Here is a 15,994-nt window from a genome sequence, read left to right as displayed (position 1 = left end):
TTTTAGATAGCTGCTTCATAACCTTTTAGCGTATGGTTGGTAATTTACTGACTTTTGAGTCATCCAAATTTTTTCTTTTAAGTTGCAAAACCTTTTTAATATTTGTTTTGATTTGAAAATTGCTTCCGCGCCATGAAAAGAAATATTTAAAAATGTTTTGCACCAGAAAGAGAAAACAGTCTTTCAGCACCCTTTACAACTCAATAGAGTGGATCAAAGGCAACTTCTATCATGAAGTCCTCAAAATCATTATCAGGAATTAACCAGACTCCATTCACAGATCAACAGTTTATTACAAAGCAATGATTCATTTACATTTCCACTCCAGTCAATAAATTTTCATTCACACACACACATAAATGCATCCTGATCACAGCATCCATGGCGTCCGCTTGGCCAGAAAAGGGCAAGATCGACCAGGATCCCACAACAACGCAACGTAGCCCTGTAAGTAGCCACTTTATTGTACAACGCTTTGCAACAATTTCAGTACTCGTTCGAGGGCAACTGTTGGTGGGTTGGTTCCGGGGAGATCATAAACAGCTCGTAGATAACGCCAGCCAGACCGCCTCCAAGAAGTGGCCCGACCCAGTAAATCCAGTGGTTCTCCCACGTCCAGCTCACCAGCGCCGGCCCGAATGCCCGCGCCGGGTTCATCGAAGCGCCGTCGAAGGCCCCGCCAGCCAGTATGTTGGCGCCCACGATGAAGCCAATGCAGATCGGGGCAATGGTGCCGAGGCTGCCCTTCTTCGGGTCAACTGCAGTGGCGTACACGGTGTACACCAACCCGAACGTCATAACTATCTCGAACACCACAGCGTTGCCCACGCCCACGCCCGAAGACAACGAGAAAGCGGACGTTGACTGAACCACGCCACGCCACCACGAGTCAGAAACACGAAAGAAAGTAAGGAAAGGTTAAGCTACGAATTAAATGAGGCGAAATTAAAGGTTAAGGTACAAGTTAAATGGTTAGACGGTGAAGTTTGATTTGTTGATTTTCACAAGTCTTTATCCTGAACTGGAATATATATTTGAGAGTTTCTCTGAGCCTAAAAATTGCTCCAGGCTAAATTTCTTCCATTTAAAAAAACAGCTTTAAATAATTGAGAGTTGCTCTGAGCCTAAAAATTGCTCCAGACTAAATTTCTTCCGTTTAAAAGAACAGCTTTAAATAAGACGAAAATAAAGATTAAGCTTGGAATTAAATAAGGCGAAAATAAAGGCTACGAATTAAATGAGGCGAAAATAATTGGCTCACCACGCCACCAGTGGTGAACTTGAGCAACAAGCAAGCAACGGTGGCGCCGATGAGCTGCGCGAACCAGTAAAGAATACCCCTTAGAAGCGTGATGTGCCCTCCAACGAACGCACCGAAAGTGACTGCAGGGTTAACGTGGCCTCCGGAGATGTTGGCGCCTACGGCCACTGCCACAAAGAGCCCTAGAGCATGCGCGAGAGCCACGGCCACCAACCCAGCCGGTGTCGTCGAAGCGTCGCTTGTAAGTTTGTCTGCAAGAAATCCATGCCCCATTAAAATTAACAAAAGCAAGAAACCCTTGAATCTTGGAATCAAAATTAAATGAAGTGTTTTCTGTAAATGAAATACCGAAAGCCATGCCGGATCCTTCGCCGGCGAAGACGAAGATGAGCGTGGAAATGCCCTCTGCGAGGGCGGCCTTCAGGGCTTCCGGGTGGGTGGCCTCCTCCGGCCTCCCCACAGCAATTCCTCTGAACGGCATTATAACCAAGAAATGTGTGAAGTCTTTCAGCGAAGGATTCGAACACGTGACTTCTCTGTAACGCTCTTCTTTCCTTCAATTTCATCATGCGATTTGCTTTTATATTGCCAACCGAGGTGCCCCCGGCTACTCAGCTCCCGCCCTAGATTGGCGACCGGTGGGGCCGGCTTTCTGCTGCGCTATTGGCAGTCGGCACCGGCTTAATAATTTTGACCCCGTACAGCTCCCGGCGGGGCCGTGTCTTCGTCATCACAGTTCACGATCGGCATTTATTTTACTGACACGTGGACGTTTACTTTCCGCCAACAGCTATATAGGGCGAGAATGAAGACCTCGCAAGTCGCGAGTAACCGACCATATCCACGTCAGCTCCCGATTTGGAAAACCCAAGGCTAGTGGACCGGGACAACATGTATATGTTTCCTTATTCATTTATTTAATATCCTTTTAAAGTTTTGCTAATTTTTTAATTTAAGTTTCGTTCATTTTTTTATTATAAAATATTCTGGGTTGGTTTTATCTTCTTGGCATTTATTTTCCTTTCCCTTTCAGATTCAGATTAATAATAATATGTGCTATGATTGGAGAATAAAAGTGGTTTAGGTAAGTAAGATATTATTTAAATTTTTTAAAGTTTATTTTTATGTTTTAAAATTTTTAAGGAAATTGTATTTTAAAATTATTGTAATTTTATTAAGTTAAAAGGTTAAAAAAATATTTTTTAATAAATATTTTGAAATTGGTTTCTCTAATTTAGAGATGAAATAGATTTTTTCACTAGAATAGAATTTGACAAAATAATTTCAAGAAAAAATGTGATTGTTATTTAAAATGTGTTTTTGAATGCATAAACAGATTAGGGTACTCGAATTCTAGATTAAACAATTTAAACTTGAGTTTTTAAAAATCCCTAGGGGATTTTGGTTAAAATTAACGAGAAAAGATGTGAAAAAATATTATTTTGTCTAACTTAGACTACACCCTTAAAATTTATATTAAAATTAACCAGAAAAGATGTGAAAAAATATCATTTTGTCTATAAAGTATACTACACCTTTAAAATTTATATTTAATTTGAATATAGAATATATAGTTTAAGAAAAAAAAATCATTTTCAATTTTTTTAATATCATATAAGTGACAAATTCTTTCGTTGTAAAATGTTTTGAAATTAATTGCTTTTAATCTAGTTATAAAAATTATGAAAATTTCTAATTTTTTTTGTTTGTCATGTGGTCATTAGAGATTACATTAGACTAACCCCGTCAAAAATCCATTTGGGGATACCAACCTTTAACATGATTGAATTTTTGCCCACAGAATTTCCAACCAATGACCTTCACATTGAGTGACTTAACAGTACACCCCATCCTTCTCTTTAACACCCCGTAAGCTAGACCCAAATCAAATTGCCAAAATAACCATAATTCCATCGTACCATTTAAAGCCTCCCACCGCATATGACTTAAATATTTTAAATAATAACTTTTTATTATTAAAATGAAAAATATTTTACATTTCAGGTTCATAAATTTATATCTCCATTAAATAAATTATATTAATTAAATTTATTTTTATTTATTAAATTTAAAATACCATTTTTAAAATATAAGTTAAAATTACTTTTACTCGATTTAGAATTGTTTTCTTTAAACATAAAAAAAAATAAACTCATTAACATCTCAAAATTTAAAATGATTGAGTAAACGCACCTCTTTTTTAAAAACAAATAACCAATTCACATTTATAAATAATAATCAATATTAATTAGTAATTAAATTAAATTAAATTTCATATTAATAAAATACATTTCATAAAATTTGTATATCTCGAGATACTAATTATACAATAGAAATTAAACGATTAAAAATCTACAAATAACATTTTCAAAACTAAAATAAATGAAACCACAAGATTATATATATATATATATATATATATATATATATATTTCAAAACTTTTTTTTTAATTTTAAAGTTTCCTAAAAAAAAAAACCAAAGCATTCCAATTTTATAATTCGAAGGAGCATATCCTCATGCAACAAAGCTCGACAATTTTATAATTTGGAGGGCCACTATGCAACATACACCCTCTGAGGTGAGGACGCTAATTTATAATTCCAACATAATCATTATCTATAAAATAATTTGAGCACTAATAAAAAAGATATTAATGATTTATTATTAAAATCAATCAAGGTGATCATGGATCAGAACGAATCTCTGTAAAGTATTTTATTGGCCTTCTTTGTCCTAATTCTGCAAGGATAGGTCTTTGGTTAAATTTTGATCACTTATAGTTGTTTCACTTGGGATGTCATCGCTTGCTTTTCTTGGAAAAGGAAGAACACCCTTAGATATGTTAAAGCAACCCAAGCACGCATATACATTAAAAAGTTAAAATAATTTTATTAAAAATAGTTAAAATAATTTTGTTAAAATTATATATATATATATATATTACCAGGGGTTATTTAGATGGTTAGAGAAAGGTATGGAATTTTTCTCACCTAAATTCAATTTCCACACGTGACATGATAGATTTTGATAGTATTAATAATATATGTATATTCCTCATATGGAATATACGACATTATATATATATATATATATATATATATATATATATATATATAAGTTTTTTAAAAGTAATATATTAGCACATTCATAAATGAGTACATAGAATTAAAAGTATTTAATAAACGATATGGTATAGATTATTCACAAAGGGTTATCTAGGGTGGTTTGGAAGAATAAATGAAATCTTCCCCACCCAAGTACAATTCTCACAAGTAACATGATGGATGTTGCAATATTGTCAGTGAACGTATATTCCTCATCTGGAATATACAATGTTGTACATGTGGAAAAGAAGAAGGAGATATGGTATAGATTAATGTTTTAAATTTTGCCTAGTTTGAATAGGAATTAGTCAAATTGTCCAATTGGATCAGGCTCGATAATGAATTGGCTAAAGAACTAGACTAGAAGGTCAGTTCATACCAGTTAGGTACCAAACATTTGGTTTGGTATTTAACCAAGACAAATCACCCTAATCAATAAATTCTAATGCTAACTAGCCCAATTAACTACTCAATCCATGCAATGCTAGAAAGGGAGCCACAATGATTTTCTGAATTTGTTTTTGGAGGAAACCAAGGACTATTTCCCTTCAAAAACAACCCCTTTAAGCTATAAAACTAGCCCTCCCCCTCTTATTTTCATCACACATCTCATTTTGATTTTTTGGTGGGCATATGTGAGCTTAAAGATTTTTACAACAACCCATGGTTTTGCAGCAACATTGTAACAATAGCAATTTTGGAGGTCATTTCTCATCTTAGCGCTAGTTTAGAGTTGTCTAATGGAGTTGACATCTTTGGGTGGAGGCTTTAATAGTTGGTTTTCATTCCTAGGTAACCTTCCTCTCAAAAAAAAAATTGCAAATTTAATTGTTTTCCCCATTTTTAATTTTGTTCCTTAAACTTTTAAGTAAAACTCAACCCCTATTTTTAGGCAAAATTAACTTTGTTGTCTTTTTCAAATTCTTTATGGTGGCTAGCATGCATATGGAAACAAATTCTCTTTCTCTTGAGAGTAGGAGACAAAAAGAATAGTGCAAAGAGAAGAAGAGCAGAGTGACTTTGAACGATAGAAACCAGAGAAGAGAGAAACCCATGAATCGTAGAAAATAAGTGTGGAAGTTGAATTCCAATGGAATCTAAAACTAACTAGGAAGTCAATGAAGAAGCCTTCAACATGAGTTAAAGGGCTAAGAAGAATTTCTAAGTGATCGTTACTTAAGCATGGGGAGAAGGAGAAGTGCTAAGGGACTGTGGATTAAGAGAAGGGCTCCATTTTCACACTGAGTAGGCCCAAATTGACCATATCTTACTATGTTATTAGGCCTTGGTTTAGTAGTTGAAGAGTAGAATCCTGCATTCCTGTAAGTGAAGGAGAGTGGGCTTCATGTTCCTTCCTTGATTTGTAACTTTAAGTAGTTCCTCGTTGAAGCTTTCGTTAAGGCATGAAATCTTCTTGGGGGGTTGCGAACTACAAGAAAGGCCAAGATGTAGTTGAGGTTGTAATTGGGTGGAGAGTGGCCCACCCTTCTTCAGTTACCAGTGGTTTAAGTATATCACATAACTGTAAACTATTACTCAAGGCTCATGAATATTGTTATGATGGTTAAAATTCTTGCTAGTAAAAATGGATTGATATATGTTATGTATATATGATAGGTATGTATATCTAAATATTGTTTAATACTTCATGAACATTCTATACGAGCTTCATTTGTATAATGTAATAATGAGATGAGAAAAGGTACACTACATTGGGTCTTTAGTTTTTATCTCATTTTTTGGTAAATTCTATGTGAAGGAGTTTACCTTGGGGAATGTTGCCTGTAAATAATATACAATGTATGATTGGATATAGTAACACAAAGTTAATATGGTGCCCAAGCTATTCTTGTAAATTGTTGAAGTGGTTGGATTTTCCCAGGTTACTTATGGGATGGAACAATAAAGACTACATACTTATTGAATGGGAAAGGACTTGAAGGTCCTCCTCTTATGAAGGGACTTTAGCTTCCACAAGAGAAAGCCAAAACTGTTAGTTTTCTATGTGTGAGAAGATAAAAGTATGAGTTGGGGAGTTTTAAACTTAAGTGAGAAAGGAGAAATTGTTTATTTTAATGAAGTTGAATGTTTTCCCTTGGGCCATATTTATATCCTCATTTGGGAGATGCTTGACCATAAACAATGACCTTGAGAGGTTATTGTAGGTTGGAGAAGACTTTTGAGTCTTTAGGATCCTTTAGGGAAAATATCATCCTTGTCAGAAGTAGTGTTCATACATTTAGAATAGGTTGGGAGCCTCTGTAAGGCCCCACCTTACCAACCATCAGTATTATACTAAGGCTGACTTAAAATGAGATTTAAGTTTAAGTTTTTAAGACGTAAAGTTAATGCAAGGTCATATATCTTTATTTTTATTGGTATTCTTTACACTACACACTAATTTCTACTAACTAACTAACCCATGGTAATATTAAACTTCTCATTAAAGCTACAGGGTCATGGTTCCTCAAGATCCAAAACTTACAACCATAAGTCTTAAAATCACATTTAAATGATAGAGTCTTTAGTGGGATAAACAATATCAATCTTTACAAACCACAATTTCCAATAAGCTAATTGTTCATTCTTTTGCAATTAAAAGTGTTTAAGAGTGACTAATTTGATTTTGTTCTAGATAATATGCCTATGAATTCTTTGGAAAAACAAAGGGAAGAAAAACAAGATAATTCAACTTCTAAAGGAGTGGTTTCCAATTATTATGAATTCATATGTGAGCTAACAATTACAAAAATTCACCTACCCATTTTGCCTTCCTCGGATTTTTAATTCAATGGAATCATCATGCTTATTCTTTGAGATATTTCCAGAAACACCTTGGTTGCAAATCCTAAATTCGCCTAGTCATATTTATAGACAATTCATAGATGTAATTAGCTACAATCATTGAAGCATTATGTCAAACAGTTTGCAAGCATGAAATGTACAGTCATTGAGGCATTTTCTCAAACACTTACAACTGCAACCCTTAAGGCGATTTCACCAAAATTAGCTAACATGAATCTAAGAATACATAACTTCTTTTTCATTGCCAGTAATGCCAATAAGTGAACCTAATACATAAGTAGAACTGTCATCCATCTTGATTGTTGCTTATACAAAGATTTAGGCACATAATGACTATAAATATTTAAGAATTTTTACAAATATCTCGCAGCGATGTAGCTACAGCCATTGGAGAATTTTGAACAACAGTTAGCAGTCACAAAACAAGCTGCTAGCTATTAAACTATCAAACAAGCAGTCACAAGTTATTTAAACTATCAATGTATTAACCATTGAGACTTTAAAATAAGAATTCCAAGTTTATATAACAGACTAGTTTCATAAAAAGAGATTACCAGGTAAATCACAGCTAAAAAAAGTAGCAAGACAAACCACGAGGTAGTAGCAACAAATCTGTAAAATATAGCATATTACAGAACTAGATTCTGAAACTCTGTTTTTTGAAATCAAAGTTGGGGCGACATGGCCATAAGGTATAGATACCCCCTGAAGTTAAAATGAATCGAAACAAAAACGCCCAGAAATGCGATTATTTAAAACCACAACCAAAACAATTTCCTACTATCTCATTTATCCCTTTTGTCAAACATATACTGTGCAAACTTATCTACAACTATAAAAAGAGAAGAAAAAACCAAATTTATGCTATTAACATGTTTTCATAAAACTCATGGCAGCCTGAATGCTTCAGCCATTAAGACATGGTGTAAATCAACTTGCAATGAAACTGTACAATTTTTTTTTATATAAAATAAACTACAGTTATTGCAAAATTCCTTAAACATTTAGTGTGCAGCATTTGATATACATCTAAGTTTCAGTCAACAACCAAATAAGAAAAGCCATGTAATGAACTGCAAAAAGAAACACAATATAATGTTGTCAACATCCCAGACAGTGAATTTATACAGCTCAAAAAAATGGGAGTATGCTCCAGCTCCAATATCCTTACCAACTCTTTGTGAACCACCCGGTTTTCCTCCCAACCATATCCAGGAAGAACTTCTCCCCCTGGAACCCTCGAATTGCAAAAGCTCACAAGCAGTACCAAAAGACAACAGTAGAGAGATTTGCAAGGCAAACTAAGGAAGCAAATTTTCACTTCCTCTCAATACCACTCATGGCCAACCTCAATAGCTAGAGATCTTATGATTTTAATAATAATTTTAGATTTATTATGGAAGCAATTGGCTACTCTCCATATCTCTCCCCCTCACTATTTTCCTCAAGTCTCTTCCACTCTTGGCCTCATAATTCCCAAGTGAGAATATGTGAGACTCATATATAAGAGGAGCAACCAATTCTTGGCATAAAGGAGGAGTAATGTGCATGCATTGTATTCCATTTAGAGGAGTGTAACTTATGCCATTAAGGAGAGGTATGCATGCCTTAGCTAAGGAGAGTGTAACATATGCATTAAAGAGAGCGTAAGAGGAATATTTTATGACATATTTTTAATGAGTGAAAATGAATATGTCTTTCTTTGATGAGTGCATACAATAGAGTATAATGAACTATTTAAGAGAGAGAGAGAGAGTGTTACATAGATCCATGAGAGTCATGAAGGAGATGTGTGATTGATTGAGGAGATAAAATTGACTTGTAATTCATTTTTAATAATAATATCATAGTCTCGTAAAAGATAATAAGGATTTTAATAATATTGAGGATTCAATAAAGATTGAACTATTAGGATTGATTAATGATAAGCTAAGTCGTTTTTCTTCAACTCCACTTGATTACCAATTTATGTAAGGTGATTTACTATTTTTGGAAAATCGTGCTTGAGATGCTGGGCATGACTTTCTATTTTTAGAGAGTCATTCCAGAATTGTGAGAATGAAATTTTATTTAAGGAAATTCATCCATGAGTGGTATTTTTATTCTGGATAATAGGGATTCCGCACCCCTATTTCATGCATCTCCATGCCTTAGTAGATTGAGGACTCCACACCCTGATCTACTCCAAAGATCCAAGATTCCACAACTTGATATTTTTAAATATTTCGGACCCTGTACCCTAAATATACAAGACTCCATGTCTTTATCTTTCTTGGGTTTAGGACTCCACACCCTAATTTCCATGACCTCTCATCTACTCTGCTTTGAAACTTTGTGTTTCTCCTTATGGTACTGATTGTGAGCTTTTACCCATCTGACGATTCTCTGGTAAGGACTTGTTCAAAGACCTGCACACATTACAATCTATAATGGTGCATGGCTTCCAAAGTCATTTTGGTTTTGAAGAAATGACTTCCATAGTCATTCATAATTGAACATCCTTATTGGAAAATGACCAAGTACCCTACCACATCCTACTTAGTACAATATTAGACATATATAATCACACAAATCATGTATCATCCATAAATAATAATTAACCATCTATTTCTTATAACCATGAGAATCCATGGGTATATGTGTCTCAATCTTGGATCACCATCCATGTCATACACCTACTTCATAAATCAGATACAAACAAAAAAACATATGTATAACATTTTGCTTAACCAAAACCATCTAATACAGATAATCAATGATGCTACATATAAGAGGAAATATAACTATATAAAACATTGTTCCCCAGTCCAATGATCAATCTTTCATTCATAAACATAAAATGAAATATAACTATGTATGTAAAATATTATTCCTCAATCAAGTGATCAACCTATCATATATATAACTCGTCAAAATCACCCTTGATAGAAGTGACAAAACTATACTAGAAAGATAGGACACTACAACCTCTATATGACCTTAGAGAGATTCAGGGATCATCCCTTTGAAATTTATGGATTAACCTTTTTATTTTAGGTTGAATAGAAATTTGGGATTTGGAGGTCCAAGCCTCAACCCCTAGTCATATGGCCAATAAGAGGGTCATGACCAAGAGCTAATATATAAGGGGCTTATTGGGTATTAGGTTATTGGTATCAAGAGAGGCTTAACTAGAAGCCAGAGTTTGAGACCATATTATTTAATGTAGGTGGAGAGTGAGGGACAACAAAATATGGGAACAAGTCATTAGGTGATCGTGCGCCAGTTAGGATTGAACCCTTGTGAACTCTTGGTACTAATTCAAGCTAACGAGTATGTTAGTCAATGAGAATATTCTTGTTAGTAGGAGTCTGTTATGAGATTTTGGGCATCATGTTACTAGGAGAATGGACCATTTTCACCATGATGATGCCCTAGTACTAACGAGACCTAAGACCCCATTTATTTCCACAGAATAACTTGTCATTAACGTATGGCAGATAGTGATGGTTGTTGACGATTGGGTGTTGGAGAGAAAAGACGAGGGTTTTGGGGATTCCTTTTGAAACTAGAAAGCTCAATAATGGCCCTAATGTCGAAAATGTTGACGTGGAATTAATGTGGATTTGACATGCCATTAACATGGTGTCAGTGTGGAAATGAAATGGCATTGATGTGTATATGATGTGGCATTGATGTGGGCCTAATGTGGTATTGATGTGGCATTGATAAGCTTATATGAGGTGGTAGGTGATGTAGATATCAGAGGCTGAGAGTCATTCCTTCAGTGTTGAGATATTGAGAGGTTTAGCCTTAAGTATTGGGCTAAACCCCTAATACTAATGGAACCTAAAACACTTGTTAGTCAATGGACAATTGGGTTCCATTAGTTGATAGTGGATATCATCCTATCAATGTGTTGGGAGTCAATTATTGGCCAATTTTGAAACTCTAGTAGTAGGGTATGTCCTGGTTGTTGGGGAACGAGTGACTTGGTAGGAATGAGACTTGGTAAGTTTTTCAGGTGATGTAAAGGTCGGGCTATATCAGTTGCTAACCCAATGGCAGGTCAAGTGGAGAGAAAGTTAACTAATAAATTATTTCTTACAAGGTTAAACAACGACATAACAACTAGAATTCTAGATGGGCCATTGTGGCAGCTGATAGGGCATATTATGATTATGAAACATGGGAAAAGGGTGCCACGTCTTCTCTAAGAGGCATAGTATGGATGCTAATGTGGCTTTGGAGGAAAATATTCAAGTGGGCATAACTTCTTGTCCAAAGCCTAGTTTTGGGAAAATTTTATATCACACGAAAGCTCTCAATGAGACGAAGACCATGGTTATGTTGGATATGAGATTTTAGATGACAAAAGAAAGAGAAAAATTGATAACCCCATATTCATAATTAATCTTGAAGGTCAGGACTAGATAAGCCACACATCTCCAAATAGAGATTAGGGGGATTGGTATGTTATAGATGGTATTAGAGCAACAATTAAGGCACAACTGAGGGAGCATTGGCTCTAATACCCTATATATGATATTAAAGCTAAGGCTCAATACTTAGACTAAATGGTCTTGGGAAAAATAAAAATTTGTAGAGGTGTATTACAAACACTAAGCCTAAGGGCCAAACATATACCACATAAGTGAATTTTGGCAAGCCATAGACCTTGCTAGTTGTGTTTTGGTAGCAATAGTATTAATTCGATTTGACCTTGAATAAAAGGTTTTGTTACTTGATGTGGAGAAAATGTGTGAGGGTACTCTCTTTGAAAGAGAATCATGTTTCAAAGATGGTTCCTCAAGGAAGGCTATCTGAAGGAGTGTGGAATCTTGTAATTGATGTTAATATTGAAATTAGACAAGTATAATTGAAGGTTAAAAAATGAAATGGGTACAATTGCATGTTCGTGGGTGTGAATAGATTAGACATATATCTTGGAAGGCAAGGCATTGTTCCTTTATATATATACTTGTGCATGTGTGTGTGGAAAACTTTAATTGATGTTGATCTTGAAAATGGCCAAGTATAATTGAAGGTTACAAAAATGCAATGGGTACAATTGGATGTGTGTCGGTGTGAATAGATTGGACATCTATCTTGGATTGCAAGGTAATGTTCCTTGAAGTAAATACTTTTGGTCATATATAACTAACCAAGATCTAAGTATGAATTGCATCAAAAGAAAATAATCAAGTTAAGGCCATTGTAGTCCAATGCATATGTGTCTAACGCAATTAAATATGAAAAAAAACCTTTTTTCTTTTCATAAACTAACAATGATATGGTGTTTTCAACATATAAGAAAGCACACATAGTGAAGAAAGGAATTACTAGCAAAATGGTACAACCCAATATAGAAGTAATCTCCCATATAAATGGTTATGAGAAATATGAGAGGAGAGTTATATAAACTCCCCTAGGATTGGAAAAAACAATGAGAATCCATGGGGATGAGCTCTAGAACTACAAGACTAATTATGAGAAACTCGTTAGGGAACAAGAGAAGTAGGAAAAGCTAAATGCAATGCTGCTACAAAGCCTATCATATATGAAAAGGTTGTTGTAACATGGATCAATTACTAGAGATGTAGAGAGACACTTTGATGGAAATAATAGGAGTTCATAGTCGTAGTTTCATTCTACAACTAGGTAATGTTTTTTTGTTATGGGTTAAATAGAATGAAAGTGATTTACCTTCAACATTCTTGAACATTTAATTTTCTTCCTGCAAGTAGAATAGAATTTTCTTTTCCTTTCCTGCAATATATTATGCCTATTTTCTACAAAGTAAATTGCATTTACTTTCTTGTAATTTCCTTTCTACAAAATGGATTAGTTTTACTTTTCTGTCATTTCCTTGAATTTGTAAAATAGATTAGGTTAACTCTTTTGTCATTTATTTTCATGCAATTAGATTAGGGTTTATTTCTTGCCATTTGATTCTTTGCAATAGAATATGCTATATTTCTGTCATTCCTTTCCCTAAAAAGTTAAGATATACTTATAACATAGTGGTCTTTGTGCAACTTCATTCACTTCATTGCATCAAATCAACGAAAGCATGACACATTGCATGATGCACACATAGTGTTGACACCTCTTATGTTTGTACAAACTTGGGATTGATAATTAAAGTTGGTAGCCTTATGAGTTACAACATTTTTGTTAATACTGATGCTCATCACTTTTGGTGTCGTTGTTGGGGAGTTGTCAAAGTATGCATTGTTTCATTCTCTACTTGATTCACTTCTTTTATTTTTTGCCAAAAAAAAATTAAAAAAAAATCCACATTAAGAATTATTCATTTCAAAAATAAAAAATTACATTGCATTACAATTCTCATTTAAAAAAATACAAAAACAAACAAATACATCTCTAATACCACAAAACCCCCATTTGATCACCTAGTGTAGTAAGAACACCATCACCAGCCACTTTTGTAGGTAGAAGAAGAAGAGGTGGCCGAGAATATAGAAGAAATGGATGGAGATGATGGAAATGAGGAATATCCTCTTGGATTTCCCATTTAGGATACTGAAATCAACGTTCATATGAAGAGAATCCCTCCATATTTTTTCCCCAACTTCCACGGTATGAGGTGAGACGATCTAGAAACCTTTCTCTTTGAATTTGAAACACTTTGTAGATCTTATGGTTACTTAGTAAACACCTAAAAATTGAGATTTGTTTTGGTAACATTGAAGGATAATGCTCTTAAATGGTTCATGAGTTTAGGGACTAATTCAATAACATCATTGAATGATATGAAAAAACATTTCTAGAAAAATATAAAAACTATTGTATATATCATGATATTATAGAGGAAATATTTTGAATGACTCAAAAAGAAGATGGGAGCCTTGAGGGTATGATATAGAGATTTATGTATAATATTAGGAGGAAAAAAATTACATAATTTAGGATTTGACACATTAAAAACCATCTTACTTAGAACAAATAGAAATGAATGGATTGATCACCTTGATCTAATGAGTAGAGGGGATGTATACAAATTATCATTTGAATAAATTTGTGAAATATGTAAGCACATATCAAAAGGAAGGGAAATAATAATAAATCAACATTGAGATCGGTAAGTCAAGTTGAACTCGGTAATTTTCTAGATAAATTTAAAATAAAAATTCCTAGTAATCGAGGTGAACAAAAAAATATGTTAATAATACAAAATAAGTAAAAAGAGAATGTTGAATTTTTGTTATCAGTGCAAAGTCAAATGCTACTAAATATTTCCCATCATTACCAAGGTTGAAGGAAGTTTACCATGATGACAAAGAAGCAAATCAAACACAAAAGAAACTTTGTTATGTAGCTCCAAGAAGACCATGGAAGCCTAGTCAACCTGGTGTATATATATATCATGAGGTGTTATCCAGGTGGTTAGAGAAAGGAATGTAATCTTTCTCACTTAAGTTCAATTTGCACAAGTGGCATGATGGATGCTGACATTATTGATAGTATATGTATATTGCTCATATGGAATATACAACATTATATATATATATATATATATATATATATATATATATATATATATATATATATATATCTATATATATATATATATATATATATATATATATATATATATATATCTATATATATATATATATATATATATATATATATAGATATATAATGTTGTATATTCCATATGAGCAATATACATATACTATCAATAATGTCAGCATCCATCATGCCACTTGTGCAAATTGAACTTAAGTGAGAAAGATTACATTCCTTTCTCTAACCACCTGGATAACACCTCATGATATATATATATATATAAGTAATACATTAGCACATTCTTAAATAAGTAAATAGAATTAAAAATATTTAATAAACGATATGGTATAGATTATTCACAAAGGGTTATCTAGGGTGGTTAGGAGGAAGGAATGAAATCCTCCCCACCTAAGTACAATTCCCACAAGTGACATGATGTATGTTGACAATACTGTCAATAAACTTATATTCCTCATTTGGAATATACAATGTTGTACCTATTTAAAAGAAGAAGAAGATATGGTATAGATTGATGTTTTAAATTTTGGCTAGTTTGAATTGGAATTAATCAAATTGGCCTATTGGATTAGGCTCGATAATGAATTGGCTAAGGAACTATATTAGAGGGCTAGTTCATGCCAATTAGGTACCAAACATTTGGTTTGGTATTTAACCAATACAAATCGTCCTAATCGATAAATTCTGATGCTAACTGGCCCAATCAACTACTCAATCCATGCAATGCTAGAAAGGGAGCCACAATGATTTTCTGAAGTTGTTTTGGAGGAAACTGTTATCTCAAAATCAGGCCCTGGAAGGCTGCAGACCAGGAAGACTTCAAGTAACTATTTCAAACCGACTTTAGGCTGAGGCTTAGCCTCCTCAACCTGAGAGGGCTCTCTCTTGATGGGTTAATGATTTTGATTAAAGATAAGATGGCTAACTCTTATAGAACAACTGTGAAAAATATGAATGGTGGAAACACATTAAACAAAACTATCCATTGGGCTTATGGAGTCAACAACACCTCAATATAACAATGAACTCAACCTTACATGGAAGTCAGGGCATTCAGCATTTAAACATTCAGAACATAAACTCATATGGGACCACACAATTTATAAATGTATAGAGGAAGTCAGAGCACATTCAGTGAATTCTGAGTGATTATACATCCATACCACTGTAAGAATTAAAAAAGGACAACATCACATATTCTGAACATAAAAAATCCTTCATGAATCCTGAGAAGTAAAGTTCAGCATGTATATTACTGAAAATGAGTCTTACATAGGCCAAATACCAGCT

General features: G+C 33.8%; 1 protein-coding gene across 1 annotated transcript; it reads right to left on the bottom strand.

Annotated features, from left to right (window-relative positions):
- Positions 1–273: 273 nt before the first annotated feature.
- On the bottom strand, positions 274–1,830 carry LOC149190607 (aquaporin TIP1-1-like). Its single transcript, XM_089412216.1, has 3 exons — positions 1,610–1,830; positions 1,262–1,512; positions 274–864 (listed from the first exon to the last, which is right to left on the bottom strand). Exons 1-3 carry the CDS (start codon positions 1,740–1,742, stop codon positions 487–489), a joined length of 762 nt encoding a protein of 253 aa, XP_089268342.1. The 5' UTR covers positions 1,743–1,830; the 3' UTR covers positions 274–486.
- Between the last annotated feature and the right edge of the window lie 14,164 nt (positions 1,831–15,994).

The sequence above is a fragment of the Pinus tabuliformis genome, chromosome 3_1, assembly GCF_031772625.1.
Source record: "Pinus tabuliformis cultivar Carrire ecotype Pingquan chromosome 3_1, CPIR1, whole genome shotgun sequence".
NCBI lineage: Eukaryota > Viridiplantae > Streptophyta > Pinopsida > Pinales > Pinaceae > Pinus > Pinus tabuliformis.
The sequence above is the reverse complement of the archived record's forward strand: the minus strand, read 5'-3'. Positions and strand labels throughout refer to the sequence as shown.